Source organism: Pseudopipra pipra, chromosome 3 (genome assembly GCF_036250125.1).
Source record: "Pseudopipra pipra isolate bDixPip1 chromosome 3, bDixPip1.hap1, whole genome shotgun sequence".
NCBI classification, from domain to species: Eukaryota; Metazoa; Chordata; class Aves; order Passeriformes; family Pipridae; genus Pseudopipra; species Pseudopipra pipra.
The window spans coordinates 46,510,333-46,529,381 of record NC_087551.1 but is presented as its reverse complement, the minus strand read 5'-3'; the positions used below and the strand labels follow the sequence as shown (position 1 = coordinate 46,529,381).

The window sequence follows — 19,049 nt, the reverse complement described above, 5'->3', positions numbered from 1 at the left end:
AGCAACATCTTTGTATACTTTTGTACAAAGATTTGGAGGTTTTCTTACTGAGTCTTAAGCAGTTTCTGAAAAAATGTTAAGAAGGTTAGTAATTGTGTATTATTGTAAATTTTAAAAGCATGGGAAAATGGGGAAGAATAATTTTCTCTCAGAAGCTTACAGTTATTTTGTAACAAAAAACCCAAAGGGTTGGTGTGAGTATATTGGAATTTCACAGAGTTGTCTTTTCAATATACTGTCTTAAGACCTTCGCCAAAATTTATGCAGAGGAATCCGTACTGATACATCTTTTATATCTATCTATCTATCTATATGCACATATATATACACACACATATATATACACATATATGAGAGCATATATGTGCAATTCCTCATTGAGGAAATGCTAAAAGCAAAATGGTTGGATTTTCAAGCAAAGGCTGAGTTGCTGGACTCTGGAAGTGACAGGCAAAACAAGATGAAGAAAATAGAAGTGTTGATATGTTGGCATTAAAATGCAGGTTGTCAGCAGCTGTTTATTCCGATACTTCCAAAAGGTCACTTACATTTTTTTCCTCCTCTTTCTGTTTCTTTTCCCTCCTTTTTTTAACAGGTAGGTAAATTTAGTTTGGAAAAAACTCCAGTTATTTATTCCTAATTATAAAAAAAAAATAATCACAAATTATGTATTAATAATTGTAGCTTTGTCTGCTTCTTAGACTTTTAGCATAAATGAGTGGAAATTGCTGGAATTCATGTTTAGATTAAGCAGGAGTAGCACTTGAAGAAGAGTGTGGTTTTATTTTGATACTTCTTAACTCTTACGGTTTGTTCAGTTTTGCTTATATGTAGAGCAGTCATAAAAGAGCAGGATCCACAGGTGTTTGAGAATGAGTTTAATTTGAGAAATGGATGAATTTAACACTGAGCTCAAATTATTGATATAGAGAATGTTTATGCACTGACCAGGTTTGCTATGCAAAGCAGCAATGAAGTCTAAGCAAGGCAGAGAGGAAATAAAACATGGAATAGAGAAATAAAAATGGTTGAAATTCAGTAAAGACAGATGCCACAATTATGTGCAGCAGCTACTGTTGATGAAAGTTACATGACAGTACTTCAGAAGAGGAAAAAAATGTTTTAAAACTTGTAAAATTATACTGTTAGCCTAAGAGCTGAACATGTTATCCGTTGAATACAAAAATATAATTTATTTTATGGTTTTTACTTGGCCAAGTGCTAGTGGGTAGTACTACACAGAGTGCAGTTTTCCAAATTCAGCATGCTGTAAATGGTAGTCCAAATTGAAATTAAGAACAGTGTTTTGGGGTTAGGGTGTTTGGTTTTTTGTTTGTTTGCTTGTTTTCTTTTTAACTATTAAAAAAATCACCTAAAGAAATATTTGGGAGCACTTTACTGTGTATACTAGAAGACTGAAAAACCATTGAGTGGGGGAGGGGGTTGTCTCCTTAAATACAGCTGAGGAATAATGGTAGCACTTCACTGTAAACAATAAGAGTGAAACCACTGTTCAGGTGTTTCCCCTAAGTTCCCAAATCATTAAACCACAGGTGCTTTTGAAGCTTTCCACCATTTGTGTTCATTGTACAGATGAAAGTAAAAGTTTTGTATGAATGGAAAAAGGAAAAACTAGGAGGCTTACCTTGAAGTTATAAATGAAGGTTCACCTCAGCATGCTGTTTATATGTTTTATTTAATTATTTACAACTGCAAAAGGGCTCCAGTCCTGAGTAAAAACACAGGAACCCAACTCCTGATGAAGTCCTGTATCACTGGGCTAGGGATGCCTCTTTTCTTTTTTTTTTTTTCCCCTCACCTCCTGGGCAGTGATTTGCTTTCATAAAGGGCAAAATGGAAACCACTTCCTTGTGTGTTTCTTTGGCCTGATGTTAGGGCACTCCTGGAATGTCAGCCTGGTGATGTGGATGCCTGTTGGCCTGAGGCAGTACTAGGATCTTGATGCTCATTTCCTGGACCAGTGTACAAGCCACTGGATTGCTATGTTGCATTTTCTTGCAGTTGCAGCTTCTTTCTTCAAGCAAATTTCTTGAAGTTGAGATGCCTTGAGTTAGTTCTGGAAAGTGTATTAGATTTGGTACTTTTGGATGTCAACACTTTCAGATCTCCTAGTTTGAGAATCCCAGATGAAACAGAGGCATCAGATTTCAGTTTAATTAAGACTGTTTTTCCTGTCAGCATGTACTTTAGAAGAGTTTTGGACACCTTGGTAAGTTTTCAGGTGGAACAGGTATGCATTAGCAAGGCTAGTACCTTGGTGTACTAGTCTTCTTCCTGGGGAGAAGGAAATACAGTGGTAAATTAAAATATAATACAGCTGGAATACTGCTTAAATAAAAACTGAGATATGCAAAAGAATCTTAATGTACTTAAAAGACTAAATTTAATAATACTATATAGTGAAATATTATTTTGTGGCATGTTGGTCATACTTGGTTCATAAAACCTGATCTATTCTAGATATACTTTCTATTTTGAGCATCCTGTTATTGGTAAAATAAAAATTCTAAAGTACATTAAGACTATGTAAATTGAGTAATTTACTATCTGTGCATGATACATACGTGCTGTTGGATAATAAGGCATCTAAAGAATACTTTCTTTTTTTCAACCTTTCTCCATCAAAAACTGAATAGTAGAATGAGCTTCATAGTGATTTATAATGCTCATAAGCTCAGAGGCAAATAGGTTTACGCAGAAGAGATTTTAGAACAGTTGCAGATTATTTTGAAGTTAATTTCATTAGTGACTGATAAAGAATGGACTTGAGTCATGAGTTGAAGTACACTTACTGTCTGTATTGCCTGATCAGAGAATGCTCTGAGGAATGTGTCCACTGTCACAGACTGGGTTTTGTTGGTCTAAGCGTTCATTTAAAAATGTCTTTTGTACCTTGAGATTCAGAGTGTGGAGATACTTCCCTTCAAAAAGCCATCTGAAGCTAACTCTGATTTAAAAAGACTTGCATTCAGGATTTATTGGTATTTCATTATCTTTTGAGGGAATTTGATATTTCTTTAGCAAGTGGTCAGTGTGTAAAAGGAATCACAGTATTGTGAAATGCTTCATACTGCTTATTCCCTTTTCTGTAGGGGAATAAAATCATACTTGGATCTCAGTGTAACTCTGTCTTCATATGAAATTTACTACACCAGGAATACTGGTGAAGTTAAAATGTTAAAACTTATAAGTAGTCCAAACCCAGAGAAATTAACAGTCTCACTCCTCTGACTGGGTAACATTTGATATTTCATGGTAATTTTAAGTGCCAATATTAAAAATTGCATTCCTCTCTAACAAATATATCCAGGTATTGAGTTTATGCTATGCATTTCGCGTGCTAAATTCTCATTTATTTCCCTGAGGATACCAATGCATACAAAACTCTTTTACTTTCATCCCACAACTGTGAAATATTCAGTGTTAACAGGCTCCTGGGTTTTGATAGCACTCGACAATACAGCTTGTTCCACAAATCTTATTTTACACACTGACATAACTTAAGACAAATATGCAAGAAGAAAATCCTGAGGAGAGATGCAGTCCTGCTGCCTGTTTCATGGAAACTTACCCTTTGTGACAGGGAGTTTCTGCTGGCTCTGCTCTCTGGAGCAGCCACAGCCCTGCAGAGCAGGGGGCGTGAGTGTGCCAGCTGGGGTGGTGACAGGGGCTTCCTCTTCTGTCAGCAGATCACAAGGGTTGGATCAGCTCAGTTCAGTCGTGCCGTGAAGCCACAGCTTTGGAAAGATCCAGTGTGGTGTTGTGAGCATGCAGGAACCATTTTGACTGCAGGGCAGATCTGAACTTGGGGCGGTGCCTGGTTTGAAGTTTACTGAGCACAAAGTCTGCGTTGGGGCTTTGAAACAGAGAACAGTATCCTCTTGTGTCATTTAAACATTAAGTTTTTTCATGCCATTAGATTTTTTTTCAGAATAGTTCTCAAAAGATTCTTTTATAATGCCTTTTGACAATGTTTGACAGCTACCAGCTAGTTTAATGTGTGCAGGAAGACACCCACTTTTTTAATCCAAAATTGTCTTGGTGGGGGCTTAGTATACAATAATAATTTATAATTAAAGACATACTAAATAACACTAACTTGCTTGACATTTGAAACAGCAGTATGCGATTGTTAATTTAAGCAATTCATCTGTTGTTTCTGTAGGTGAAAACTATGATCAGAAATTCAAAATGTGAAGTAAGCTGTAGTGTTCTCCCTAACCAGGTTCTACTCCTTCAGCATTTCTTTGTAACATTTTTTTTCCACCAACTTTCTGCTTGTGAACTGCTACCATTAGAAACTCAGTGGGAGCAAAAGTCTCTGTTAATTTGCCTGACTGTAACTGCACAATTAAAGCAGTTTATCAGCAGGGGTTAAGACAATCAGTGTCTTCTGATGCTTCATGTTATAAAATTACTTCTGTTGTTCAAACAGATACTGTAATTAGTGCATCATTTTAAACTGGTTTTCTGCAGGGCTGGTTTGGAATTTCATCTGATAAAATCATGTATTTTTGCTACTTACCTAAGCACTTATTTTGTTTGCAGGCCTCATCTAAATTAACAGCTTCTATTGAAATATTATTACCAGGGCTCTTATCTTGTGAATATAGGTTTGGGGGTGGGGGAGTTGTTTTCCAGAATTTGTTTGTTTGTTTGTTTTTTTCACCAGTCGATTCTGTCAACACTTAGGATTCAGTGGCAAAAATGGAAGGAGGAAACTCCACTTTACAATTGCTAGTGTATACTAGCATTTAATACCTAGTTCTTACACAGATGAGTAGGTTGCTTCATGTAAGATAATAAAGGTAACTGTGTTCTGTCCTTGGTACATGAACAATTGGATTTCACTTAGGTTAGTTTCATGAGACATGGTAAGCCAGTCTTTAAGTGGCACTTATGTGTTAAAACATGGTCCCTCATCTTCTCCCTTTCCCAGTTATAGCACTGATCTTATGTTGGCACTCAGTAGCTCCTTATCGTAAACTCCCTTGTCCAGGAGAAAATGGAGGGAGGGAGGAGCATTTTCTGCCATCAGCATGTTGGCTTGGGTTTTGGGAAGGGTTGGTGTGATGCTGGAGCCAGTCACAGTGGGAGAAGTAAGGACTGCCTGGTAAGGGAATGAACCGTAGCAAGTTGTTACACTGGTCACAGAGTGATACAGTAAGAGATGATTCAAGTGATTTTTGCTTTGTTAGAGCTGGAAACTCTCATGAATATGCTGATATGGAATTATTTGTAGACTGAGACTTCTGAGTGGTTTATTCCTTCCACAATATGTTACAGTATCTGTCTTCTGGATGTTTGTTTTCAATTGTCTCTGCAGCAGAGGTGCCAAAAACTTAAAAATAAAATTCTGTAGCTCAGGTTGGCAGAAGGAACAGTTACGAGAACAGAAGTTGTGTTGAACAACACAAGATGGACAGTTCTTGTAGCCTGTGAAAGGTTGGGAATAACAACTTGAGGAAAAAGTACATTCTTCTTAGATTACTCTGACTTGGAACTGGAATGGTTTGCCAGTTCAACTGTGTCAACAAAAGGTGCTAAAGTAACATGTAAACTGTACTGAATGATTGATTTATGTTTCTGTTGGACTTACTGATTCAGACACTGTTGCATGGGTACAATACCTATCAATTCTTATTTAAAAATACTAAAATTGGATCAGGACTAGAATTTGTTTATATTGACCTAATTGGTGACTTTTTAGTTAAATTTAACTTCTGTTTTGAAATTGCTTTAAATCAACGTTAACTTTTTTTAAAAATTCACACAGCTTCTTTTAAACTGCTCTTTGAATTTTTTTAAAACTTTGATATATATATATGTGAATGTTTTCATTATTCAAAAGAAATATTCCTTTAGAACTACTGTCAATTGTAATGTACCTACAGCACAATTTATTAGACAAAATATAGTGTGGTAATTTTACTAAATAGCTGAATTTCTTCTCTCTGCATCTTGTCGCCTCCATTTGACTGTGAGAAATGGTTATGAGGGATTATACTGTTTTTTATATCTTAGGATAATTTTAATTCAAGTTCTTAGAGTGTACTTGAATTAAACCTTTGTGTGGTTTAAAGGACTAAAGCTATTCTGATGCTTTTTAATTTTAGTGTTCAATTTGACATTATATGAAAACATTCTTCCCTTTTACTCTAGCTTTTCTGTGGTTTTTGTCATTCAGTAGGGAGAGCAGCTTGTTTAATAGGTTGGTGAAAACAGAATTTAATAGCTATCACTTCAAGATGAGTGAGAGTGCTAAGGTTCATTCTCAACACTTGCCTGAGCCAGCAGCTTCATTTCTTTAAAAGGTTCCTGCTGTTGGTGCTTAGCTGTGTTTGTACCTTTTTAGTCACCTACATTACTGGAAATTGTATGAGATAGAGTGGAAAAAAGTGCACAGGATAGAAGTTGCGCCTTTTTTAATACTATAGGCCATAGCTTTCTGAAAAAAAATGACATGTGGAAAACTTCTTTCACTCTTACCACATTGCGTTCATTTTTTCATTCTTTCTTTATTGTCTAACTAATATTTCCCTGTCTGCATATAAACAGATACTAGAGAAGTATTTTGGTGTTTATTCCATTTTCCTTTAATGGCATTCTGATAGCTGGAAAAGACTGGATTCTACTTCACCAGTTTCTAATTCTTCAACTTTTTTTTAGGCAGTTGGCCATACTGTGAAGGTCTTTGTGGTGAGAAGTAAAGTTTGAGGATTTTTAAAGAGTTGATGACAAAATATTTTGTGATGGCTTTCTTTCTGAAAGTATTTCCCCCTTTCAACATCTGAATAATTTTAACAATTTCAATTAACCTTGACACTTCTTTCCTTTGGGTTTAGAGCTTTTGAAATGTATTGGCTTGATAGAGACCTAACTTTGTACTCCAGTCTAGGTGAGTTTTAATCATCTGCTTTGTGTAGCTTACAGGAAGCTAGTAAGTTCTTGTTAAGTCAGAGGTTGAGAAATTAAGAGGAAAGCTTTGGAATGGGATATGAAGCTGTAAATAGGAATGGCCATTAGGGCCCGAGATGCAGGAGGTGTAAGACCACGACTTGAAATTCCTGTGGTATGGTGAGAGGTATGGAAAACACATGACACAAATTAACAGTGAGAGGGACTGCAGTATTTCCTCTCATGGAACAACCTTTCTAATATTCAAGTTTCACTGTATAGATTCAAGTCAATGGCAACCTTTGCCTGCTTTTCAGCTCCCCCCCCTAATTCCTTCCCCAAGAAAATTTCTGTAGTTGTTACTTTTTAATTTTTTTCAGCTAAATTTTGAGGAGTTTTAGCAAGGTTTTTTTTCTTTTAAACTACCTGATACATCGACCTTCATAGCAAGATAAATATTAAGTAGTCCATTATTCTGTATGGGTACTCTGAGGATAGTGAGTATATATGCACAGGCAAGAGAATGAAGGCAAATCTGTTTACAGAATAGGCCATATTTAAGGATACTGAAATTTCTGCCAAACAAGGAGCACAGTGAAATTTCATCTGCCATTTATGTTGTTCTTAATGTTCTTTAATTTAGCAGACAAGACAGTTTGGTTGTAATTAAGCTCTTCTAATACTGTTGTTCCCAAGATTGTGGCATAAATCACTTCACTCTATACTTTCCTGTGTCTTCACTGTCTCCATTTTTCCTGTATAATTCTTCCATAAACAATCTTTGGGATGGAGGAAAACTTCATGCTGTAAATTATGTCTTGTGTATGTAATTTTGAATATATGCAATTGAATTTCTCTTTCTCCAAGTCTTAGTCAGGTTTTCTGATTTTCCTGGTGCCGTTTCTTTCTTCAGTGTGCATACTCTTCCTGCTGTGGTAACAAATGTTTTTTTTCCCAAAATAATTCTCATGGCAATTTCTCTTACTCCTTGTTGCTTTTTCAGTAGGTAGACCTGGCAACTATGCTGAATTGCTCAACAGTTGCTACAGAAGGACAAGGGGCAGTGGGCACACTGAAAGGAAAGAAGTTACATTTAAACCTAAGAAAAAGCTTTTTTTATCGTCACTGAACACTGAGCAGGTTGCTCAGAGAGGTGATGGAGTCTCCATCCCTGGAGATGTTTAAAACCTATCCCTTCCCAACATACATGAGTTTAACATGAATGGGAGGTTTGGACTGGGTGATGTTTGGGGTCCCTTCCCACCTCAGCTATTCTCTGAATCTGTGATGTGAATCTGGTTTGTCTTATCTGCAATTCACTCCAAGACCACCACATCTCTTAGTTTCTTTGTACTGAGTAAGCAGCAGGGCAAGTTGTAGTCATTTTGTCCTGCCCTTCTTTTCAGCATTTTCTCCCAAAAAATTTTCAAAAGAAAACCCTAATCAACCCTTAAAATCTCAGAACATATTTCATGAGTCTTAAGAAAGATACTTTCCTCCTTGCGTTCCAGGTATATTCAGTTTACCAGTTCAGACTTCCTCAACAATGTTTTGTTATAGTCAAAGAGGTTTCAAGACTTGTTGCGCAGAGGATTAGTTTAATATAAGTAAAGATTTTACTTGGGGGAAAGTATGTTTTTCCAAACCATCCTTTTAGGATTTAAAAGGAGAATGAGGTAACATAAAAAATTGCAGCTCTTAACTACAAGAGGTTACAGGTTCTCTCTCTCCAATCAGCATAACCCCGTTGCATATTTTGCATCTGACTTTCTGTTTCAATGAATGAGCTAGTATGGACCTGAATTTCCTAATTTTGGTAAAAACAAACAAATAAATAATCAATTATACATATTGGTATAACATTCAACTAGAATTTTCAGCAGAGCAAAAGACATTTCTTAGAAAACTGTTAACCCACTAAGAAAACAACTTTGTGGGACAGAAGGGAAGCACTGGAGGAGTTCAAAGCCCCAGTGCATTGAGGTAGAACAGAAGAAATTGGAAGCCCATTCCAAACTCTGTCTTTTTTCTTTTTGTTACTGTTTTTTCAAAACACAGTATGGACTTTTATTCTTCTTAACCTTTCTTTCAGTCTTGCCATTTGACTTAATAAATGGTACTCTAAGCAACAAGACTTTTATTAATGTACCTCATGACCACAGAAGAGCATGTCATAGTCATACACTAGTTCAGTTATCTTACTGATAAGTAGTTTTTATGATTGCTTGTGCTGTAAGGTCTGACCTTAATAATACCTGTAATTATTGACCTTACACATGATGTGTTCTACCTAAAAGTAAATTAGGAGAAAAAAAAAATCTTCTGTATCATTTGTTTGTCCTATGTAAATCTTTTTTGTTCTCTTTTCTAACTGAACGAAAAATTCTCATGCTGCAACAGATAATTTGGAGTACAGCATCAGTACTTGATGTAACATTAATCTGAAACTTTTAAATGGCGAAAAACCAAGAGGCAGGCTACCTTGTCTTCAATAACAAAGAAAGAGTTTTTTGTGTTCTAAAAATTACGAATCATGAATACACTACAACAATGTGGATTTTAATTTTTGCTGCTGACAGATGGTAAGTCCTCCAAGTTTTCCAAGTTTTTGAAACTTTGCACCCTATTATTTTCATTATGAAAGAAATTGATACGGCACCGTAAGGCCTCTTTGTTTGCCTACACTATTTATATAGTGTTTAATTGCATAGTAGCTAAAACTGCATTTAGGCATTCCTTATCTTTTGGAAACAGAACTTGCTGTTTTTCTTGGGGGCACCTTTCCTTGTCATTTGTCCATTTGTCTCTCTTGGCCTTCCCCCCCCATATGATACTGCAGTAGTGCAGGTTGTCGTGCATCTTGAGTTAGGAACTAGTACCTTTGCCATTCCAGCATTGTGTCAGTACAAGAAGAGGTAATTGCATGTTTCTTGCTCTGCCCTCTGCTGGTTTAGGAACCTTCTCTCATTCATCCTACGTGTAACATAATATTTTGTACTACCTCATAGCTTGTCACCATCTTAAAAGAAAACAGCTCACTCCTGCTTTAGATTAAAAAAATAATAATAAGCAGAATTGTTTAAATAGTAATAGTGGAGTTTTGATCATGATTGAATAAATAGGAATGAAATACCTTGTCATAGATAGTTCTTTCAAAGATTAAATTGCAGCAGAGAACGTTATAACTCAGCTGCACTTTGCTTTGGGTTCTGTTCCATAAATAACGATTATTTTTCTCTCTTCTTCGCTTCTGAAATTCATAGAGCTATTTTCACAGCCACCTTTGTTTACAGAGTTTGCTAAGATAACCCCACACCACTGTAGCTGGTAGTATGGATTAGTGCGTATGTGCATGTTACATAAATAGTGAAGTTTCCTTCCAAGTACTGATTCTTTAACATAAATTTTCCTTTTATCTATCATGATTCTGGTTTTTCCCCATTTTTATCCTTATCCATTCCAGAGAACATTTTAGACTTAGCTGAATTAAAAAGAAAATATTTGAAGGAACAGTGATCCCTCAAGTATATATGAATATAAAGCACTGTGAGCATTTGTTGGTATTAAATCTTCAAATATTTCCTCAGCATGTCTGATTTCCTGGAAGAACTTTTCATGAAATTTGGGGGAAAAGACACATTTGTGATTAAAGAAAATTAGGCATGCAAAATTAAAGTGTGAATTGCAGTTAAAGCACAAATGTGTATCTTACAAATAGGAGACTGTTATATTATGTCCAGTATTTTAAATTTCAAATAAGTGGGGTTTATTTGCGTGGGCCTTTTTTTAGATTCAAAAGTTGTAATACACATTTCTCATTTTTTACTTGTTTTATTACATTTTAAATATTGTCAGATTTAAGTGAGGTTTTGGGGAAATTTAGCTAGCTGTATTTACAGCTTAAAAAAGGAGTTGGGAAGTTTCTTCTACGTTGTTTCATTATATAACTTTTTGAAAGACATAAGTGTGTTATTTAAGTTTACTGATATCTGTTGTTTAAAATTGTCTACATTAGAAATGTTTCATTTAGCTTGCTCTCCCTTTCTGAAAACATTTCTGAGATTTATCTTTGGGATTATTAATGCCATGGGTGTGACAGAATACCTATCTAATGATGAAAGTCTTGTCACATGCACTTCTGTGACTTCAGTATTAAAGCCGTGCCATCTCCTCTCTTGCCTTCATCCATTACATGTAGCTCTGCTTTGAAAATTACAACTTCTAGTCCTTTTCTCATGCTTGAGTCTTGAATCTTTTCTTCATGAGTATTTAAAAATGATTTTTAACACTCAAGAATTGCTTTCTTGTCCTTTGGAGTGATTCACATGGAGTTTCTATGTATGATGTCTCTTTCACTTTTCTTCAAAAGATTAGGTTGCTTAACCACTAATATATCTTATGTCTTTAACTCTCAAAAGGCTGCAAAAAATATTTAAAGTAAGACTGTGTTTGTAATTCTTCTTGTTCTTATTCCTTTGTTCAGCTGGGAAAGGTAGTCTAAGAAACAGCATTTGTATTGTAGTCTGAAAAAAAATTAATAGGGTATGAGGTTCTAAAACACAAACAAATCCCCAAAAAGGTATTTTGAAGCCTAAGTTCCTATAAAACAAAACAGTCTCCAAAGTATAAAGAAATATGGCTGAAAATACAGTTCATACAATTCACAGAATTTGTCTACTGCTTACATGATTACTTCATACAGAATGTGTTTCATAGCTTCCATGTTTTAATTTTTTTTAGGAAGAACAGAACCGAGGCAAGCCCAACTGGGAACACCTGAATGAAGATTTACATGTACTTATCACTGTGGAGGATGCTCAGAACAGAGCAGAAATAAAACTGAAGAGGGCTGTTGAAGAAGTAAAAAAGTTACTGATACCTGCAGTAAGTATTTGTATGCAAGCCTTTGGTTTCCATTTTCAAAGTTGCTTTTGAAATACAACTAATACTGCAGCAGTAAGAGTAAGCCTGCAGAGTGTCATCCTAAAATGAAGTTTAGATATTCTCTTGTAATACTCTAATGATCTTTAAAATGTCTCATCCGAGATTGAATTATTCCTTACAACAGAATAGTATTTCAAAGAGATGTTGGGGTTTTTTTACCTGTTTTTTAGATATAGATGCAGGAAATTATCACCTGTAAAAGGCAAAAACTATTTGCAAACACTAGTTTTCTCTTTTTCAGTATTACTATCCATCAGTTTAAGGCTGGGGAAATATGACATGCTTTTATGTTTCACTTTGAGATGATTCTGATACTTTAGGAAAAGAAGGAATGTTTCTTTTTGATCATCACATTAAACACTTTCCAAAAAGAACAAAATCCTTTAGTATCAGCTCTCCTGTCACTATACGTGAACGTAGGGAAACTGGAAAATGGGTTGTCTTTTTTATTTCCTGATAATATAAACTGCCTTCTGGCCAGCTAGATGACTTAAAGCCTCTTGCAGAGACCAGAATTGCCCTGTGAGAGCCCTTCTGTTAGATATTCTCTGTATTGTCACGCAAAGCAAGTGTGGCTGTATGGTGTATCATTAACTTGCATCTTGTGCTCATTCTTACCACCACTTTTGTGCCACTGTAAAATGATAAGAATAAATTGTATCTTTTTCAGTGGTGGAAAAATTTTCCATATTATGAGGAAAATATGAGATTATCTTGAGAAAGAAAGTATTAGGTGGTATTAAAATGACTACTGATTTTGGGTGCTTAGTGAATGCTAATAGATGCTGGCTGTGAGGAAATTTGTGGTGACACATGGTGTCTCTATAAGCAAATTTATTCAGAACACATTTTTAAAAGTTGCTAAAGATAGGGAGAGAGACTTAATTCTTGAATTATCAAAAAATGGTAGAATATCAAGCAGGAGGTATGAAAAAATGTAATTTACACCTCTGACATTGCACATTGTCAGTTTCTGAAAGCAGAAAATCACTAGAGAAAGTAGATCATCAGAATTTATTAATTTATTAAAGAGACTTTGAGCACATTAGGGTTGAGTTTATAGTCAGGATTAGGAATGGTAGAAAGAAAAAGACTTTTTATATGGGCAAAACTTGGAAACCCTTATGTTTGTTCTCTAAGTACTACAGAGCAAATAGTTTTAAAAACGTGCAGCTCAAATTTCCATGTGAAACAGAATTCATTTTGTCATACATCTGATTCTTTTACCTCCCTCTTATTGCTAAATAATGTGACTGAAGGGTCAACTTCAAGATCACGTGATAGGTCACAAACCCCCAGTATGTCTGAAGTACTGATGTGTATACTCTGTGTATATTTGTGTTACACTTGTTTTGTGGAGCTGTTGGATGGGTGTGTTTTGAGCCTCAAAAAAAAATTTAATGCATTAGTACTTTTTTCATTGTGATTGTGTCAGCCAAATCTTTGTCTTGAAAACACTCTGGCTCATTTAGTAACTTTTAATCAGTTGGGGAAGCACTGTAATCCTCATTACAGAAATAATTGGTTTTCCCCTTTAATAGAAAACAACAAAACAGGGCTAACTATTGTTCAAATAGAGCATCAGTTGAAATATACTTTGTCAGTTCACTTCATTATCATCTTTATATGTTATACATAGGCATAAGAGATTTAGGTGGTGCGCATTACTTGTGCAAGAGTTAAAGGTCTGCTGGCTCTAATTTCTCAAAATTATGCCTTGCTGAAACAGGCATGTGTAGTACATACTAATGAATTATTATATAGGTGAACTTGTTTTTTGCACCACCTATTGCATCTGCTCAATTAGTATAAAAAATGGCTGTTTAATCAAATTATGGTTTCAGGCAGTTTGAGAGCTGAAAAATTCAGTTTAGTATTAAATTATACAAATTGAAAACTTCTGAGGGAAGCCATAAACCTTCAAATAATCAGGATAACGATGAAGAAAAAAGGAAATACTAGCAAATTATAACAATATGGGTGAAATTGTGGATACTGGAAGATTGCAAAGATACTCTAAAATGTATGAACAGAGATTTGGAAATTCCCTTTCTTGTGGTAGAATACCTGCAATTATTACTGTTTTTCAAATGAATATAAAAGGATTAAAATTGATATGTAAATGTATTTGTTTTATTGCAGTCCAACTTGATTAAAGTTTGAGACTGTGGGAGAGAAGACTCATTCTCGTTCTTGCTATAGAGTGACAATGCTTTGAGTTTCTGAGATAAATTTCAGAAATGTGTTAGTGTTCTAGTGCTAAGAGATGGGAATTAGTTGCTAATTTCTTGGAATGATCAGTTATTTTTGTACTCAAGATGTTAAAAAGCCTAATTTCCTAAAACCGATTTCTCTTTGAATGTACTTGGGTGAACAGAGACTGTTTCAGTACTAAAGTGTGTTTCTTTATGAACCTGTATCACTAATGATTTTTTTTTCCTTGTGGATGTGAATTAATAGATTTTTACCAAGATGGTCGTATAGTCAAGCAGTTTATCTTTAGAAATAACGAGGACAACTTGAGGCAGACTGGCTGAACATGCCATTTTCCTCTCCCCAAGGAGAAGGGCTAATATTTTTTTTAAATTATTATTAATTTATATTTAATTTCCATTTCTTTGGTATGAAACCTTTTTTTAATTTTGACTGTACTTCATGTTCCATAGGACTAATTCCTTTCCTCTTCCCATAGTTCAGTGAAATACTGGTCATTATCTAGACCTGCAATATCATATGGTATTGCTTCTTCCATGTTTTTCTTTGAAAAAAAGCTGAAACAATAAAGTAGTCTGCAGACTTCCGAGATCCCATTGAACTGTACTGTCCTTATGCCTCCTTCTGAAGCGAATCCTGCAGATTATTGATCTCTCTTTATTTTGAGAGCTTTGAGAGTTGTGTGTTATTTGCAAGAGTTCAGTAAGGATGGGTGGTTCTCTTGCAAAGCAAAGGCAAAAGGTCCTCTGGATTGTGCACTGCAGAATGTAAGAAAAAACACAGGACTTGTGTAAGTGGAGGTGCATAAGTATAGCATATAGAATTAGAGCATCAATAAGGGTTTGAAATTGTTCTTTGAGGTCCTGGACTTTAGGGCTCAATTCTTCTGCCAGAAATATGTTAGGCTTCTGCATTTCTAAGAACTCTTCTAGCTGAATGTGTTTCTATAGATACTCCTTTCATTTTACAGATGTCCAGGTCTCTTTAATTGCTAATTCACCTTTATCCTATCCTCTGTATAGGGTGAGGCACATACAACAGAATTAAAATTACGGACAAATACTTTTTACCCCTTTTTCCCTTGACTCCACATGTTTCCTTTCTGAGGAAAAGATTGTATTTCTGGGTTTCTGCTTAGCTATTCTAATTTGGTCTGGAATCATTGTTATTCACATTTTCTGTAGTGCTCTTCTTGTGTTGGGGCAGCTTTTACTTGGTTGCTGCCTCCATCTTCTCTGAAGAGAACTACAACACAATATTAATTGGTGATGCTCACTGTCAAACTGTGTATATCATTTGCCGCTAAAACAATGGAATTTTAAAGTTGTGATGAGTAGCAAATAGTGTTTCAGTAGAAGATTTTTATTTTGTTCATACATTTGGATCTTGCCTGTAGTAGTGATTTTAGGCTTTTCAGTCTTGAGTATCTTTAAATTTATCTGTATGGGAAAGTAAATGTGCTGTACACAGCATGATTTTTACAAATAGGACCGTTTTTGATAGTGATGCTTATTACATACTCATTTACTAACTGTCCTCCTTCTGTTTACTTCTGTTACTAGAGACGTTATTTTGATAGTATTTCTATATTTAGTCACTTGTATATGCATTTTCTTTGTATAACAGTTGAGAATGTAATGAAGGAGCAATAGTATTGGTAGAATGGTTTATTTTTCAGTTGGATAAGCTAAAAGCAGTTCTGTCCCAAAGACTGCCTTCAGCAAGTGTCATGTGGTAGGGCTTGTTTATTAATTAAAGTAAATTTCTAGTACCTTCCTGATAGGTAGAGTTGTAAATTTTCATTATGGTTTAGTTCCATCTACTTACCGTAAGCTGAAGGATGTCTTAATTTTTACCCTGAGAACTTTGTGTGCTGTAAATTCCAGGAAAAAAAAGATAGTAGAAAAAAATTAAGAATTTTTAACCATGCTTTAGACTTATTTTAAAAAAGTTGATATTATAGTAATACTGTACATAATTTGTTGCTCTGTAATTAGGAGTAGCAAAAGCTTGAAATTTGAAAGATATTAGGAGAAGATTTCATTTGTTCTAGCTATCTAAAAGGCCACAATAAATTGTGCATGCAACTTTGGCTTCCCTGAATAGCTCTTTCTAATTCATTATTGCATGGTGTGTTGGTTTTACATTTTTGCTTTTGCAAGTGAGAAGAATATAATGCTGCCTTCTATAGTTTCCCTGTTGAAATGTTGGTCATGCTGTGCAATCCATTGTTTGCTGCTTATTTAATTCAAGTTGTGAAATTAGTAAGTGATACAGTAGCAGAAAAAGGATAATGCTGTCTTTAAAATGTTTTTAGGAAATTGCTATATTACACCTGTTTTGTCAGTTGAGATACAAGTCTCTCACAGTGCAAGTCGTGTAAGTGATCACTTACCCTGTGGTAGTGAAGCAGCCAAATGCCTTGGCAGTGACTACTGGATAACGTGGTAAACTTTTTGATGTGGAGGAGAGGTGATAGCATGTTATTTTTAGTAGTGTGAAGTGGACTTAATGTTTCCATGACAGTATGAACCAAGGGCTGCTGCAGTCCTGCCATTCCTTCATGATTTGCTGTTCCTGCTTCCTGTTTTGCATCAGAAAGTATTGGCCTTCATCTGACCGCGTAGTGAGTCCACTTGGCAGACCAGCTTAACCTTGTCCTAGCTGACTTGCTACGGAGTTAGGTCTGTTTTAGCACTGACAGAAGTGAGGGAGTGGTGACAGGCAGACAGGGAAAAATGAAATTGTAGCAGACCACCCTTAAATAAACTTAAACTTCTATACACGGCAAGTGAGTATGTTCACCTGCAAATAGGATGAGAACAAAATATCCTGCTGCAGTGAGTTTCTGATTAAGACAGTGGAAAACAAAGAGAATTGTAGGTGTTCCTCTTGTTTTCTGCTGTCCAGTATGTCTAGTACTGGTAATTTCAGTAGCTTATTTACCAATTAAATAGAGTATTAGTTATGTTGAGCAGTCCTTAAGTAAATTCTGCTATTCATTTTAATGGTCTTATTTTGCTGAAAATTTTTACTGTAATGCAAGTCTGAGTTTTAAAAAATGAGAACAAGAATGTCTTACAACTGTTCACTTGGAAAGTGTTTACATATTGTACTTGATATGCTACTGCAGTGTTAGATTTTTGAGTTTACATTAGTATTGACTGTTAACAAAATTATTTTGGGCCAGCTGCAAGTGAGAAGTGGCTCTCTCCATTGTTGTATACTGGAAACTGTAGACCAGTAGTTGCCTACCACCAAAATAATGTCTCTTGATGGAAATGATTTTTTGAGACCATATTTACTACAGCATATCTAAACGATTTTCAACTTAATTGAAGTAACTCTAGTGTAAACTCCGTTAAAATCCTCAGCTGTCCTGAAGTGATCATTGTAGTACAAAGGAGAAAACTAATATTGTTCATTAGAATATTGTTCAGGGTGACAGAGCACTAGAACAAGCTGCCCAGAGAGGTTGTGGAGTCTCCTCTGGACATATTCAAAAACCCCCCTGGATGCCATACTGTGCAACTTGCTCTGGGGAAACCTGCTTTAGCAGAGGGGTTGGAATAGATGGTCTCATGAGGCCCCTTCCAAGCCCAACCATTCTGTGATTCTGTGATGAGAATAATTTTGGAAGGTGATATAAAATGTCCTTTTTATATTAAAATTATAAATTTGTTTTCAACTTTCCATTTTCAGAAAGTTTGCAGATAGTTAAAGGGTAAATACAAATTTATGATGATCTGTGCTCTCATGTATTTCAACTGATTGTTTTACAAATTTGGACATGTAGTCATAATCAGATATAATTATGTAAATATGTCTAGTTTTATTAGCTTACAACTTAGGTAGCAGTTCATATGAATTCTTGTTCTCCCTAGGCTTTCCTTATACTTGTGGAAGAAAGAAGCTTCAATAGTTATTTCTAAGAACCTTAATCCCTCTATTACTCTGAGTCTTCTGGACATCTTTGATGGCTTCTAGAAGCCAAGGAAATCAGTTCATTGTACCTTCCTAAAGTTACTGTTGAATACCCTATCTCTTTTTCCCTTTTCCTTCTCCACCGTCCTCTGTATTAATTAATTTAAGGTGTTACAAATGTATAACTTGAGAAATGGTAGATCTAATTCCTGAAAAAGACCTTGAGAAACTTACAAAATAGTCTCTTCTCAAAGAGAAACAAAGAAGCTCTGTTGCCTGAAACTCAGTAGGCACATGCCCTTCCAAAGCAGGATTATGCATTGATTAGGAGCTCTAATTAGGTTCTGCATGGGTTTTGCCTGTCTTCCAGAGATGTACTTAATCTGTTTGGGTTTTTGGTAGCATAGTTGTGGAAGAAAAAATGGTAAAAATTGTATTGACCTGTTCTGGTAATTAATTTTGTGATATCTGTAACTTCTTTTTAATTTTTCATCCCATTTTTTAAACTTGTTTCCTCTAGTCCTGGCTATTTTTCCAGTGCTTCCTGTAGTCTTTTTTTTCTTCTTTTTATTTCTTCTTCCATACCTTTGTTCTTTTTCTATTGATGGTCATGGAGCAGAAAGTGTAGGTTGGGACCTTTATATAAAATCTTGTTTAAGTATTTCTCTACTTATTCAAAAAGTAGATGATTAAGCTAAGGTTCTCCTTGTCTGTCCATCTAAAGATGGTGATAAAACTGCCATGAATTACCAATGCATTATTTTTCTTATCCTTCATTTCAGGTTAGAGTTGTGTTTTGGTTGGTTGATTTTCTTTTTGAAATCACAGCTTTATACCAAAGTGAAAGAAATGGTAGAATTGTGATTCCTGGGGAGATGTAGTATAAAGAGTAGGAATTTTTTGTCCTGCACTTCTAACAAATTTTAATACTAAACACCAGACTATATTGAGAATAGTCAGAACACTTTATGTACAAGTCATCTCGGCAGTGGTTTCTGGGAGAATCTTAGCAATTGCAAAGATTTTTGTGTGAAACCATAGTAAACAGT

At 35.2% G+C, this 19,049-nt stretch overlaps 1 protein-coding gene across 11 annotated transcripts in view; it reads left to right on the top strand.

Moving 5' to 3' along the window:
- The window catches only part of QKI (QKI, KH domain containing RNA binding), a 152,992-nt gene that overhangs the window by 92,798 nt on the left and 41,145 nt on the right, over window positions 1–19,049 (top strand). For all 11 annotated transcript variants that reach the window (XM_064648971.1, XM_064648972.1, XM_064648970.1 and 8 more), the window contains one exon: window positions 11,659–11,802. In XM_064648971.1, the coding sequence (XP_064505041.1) occupies window positions 11,659–11,802 (144 nt within the window). The remainder of the gene's footprint in view (window positions 1–11,658; window positions 11,803–19,049) is intronic.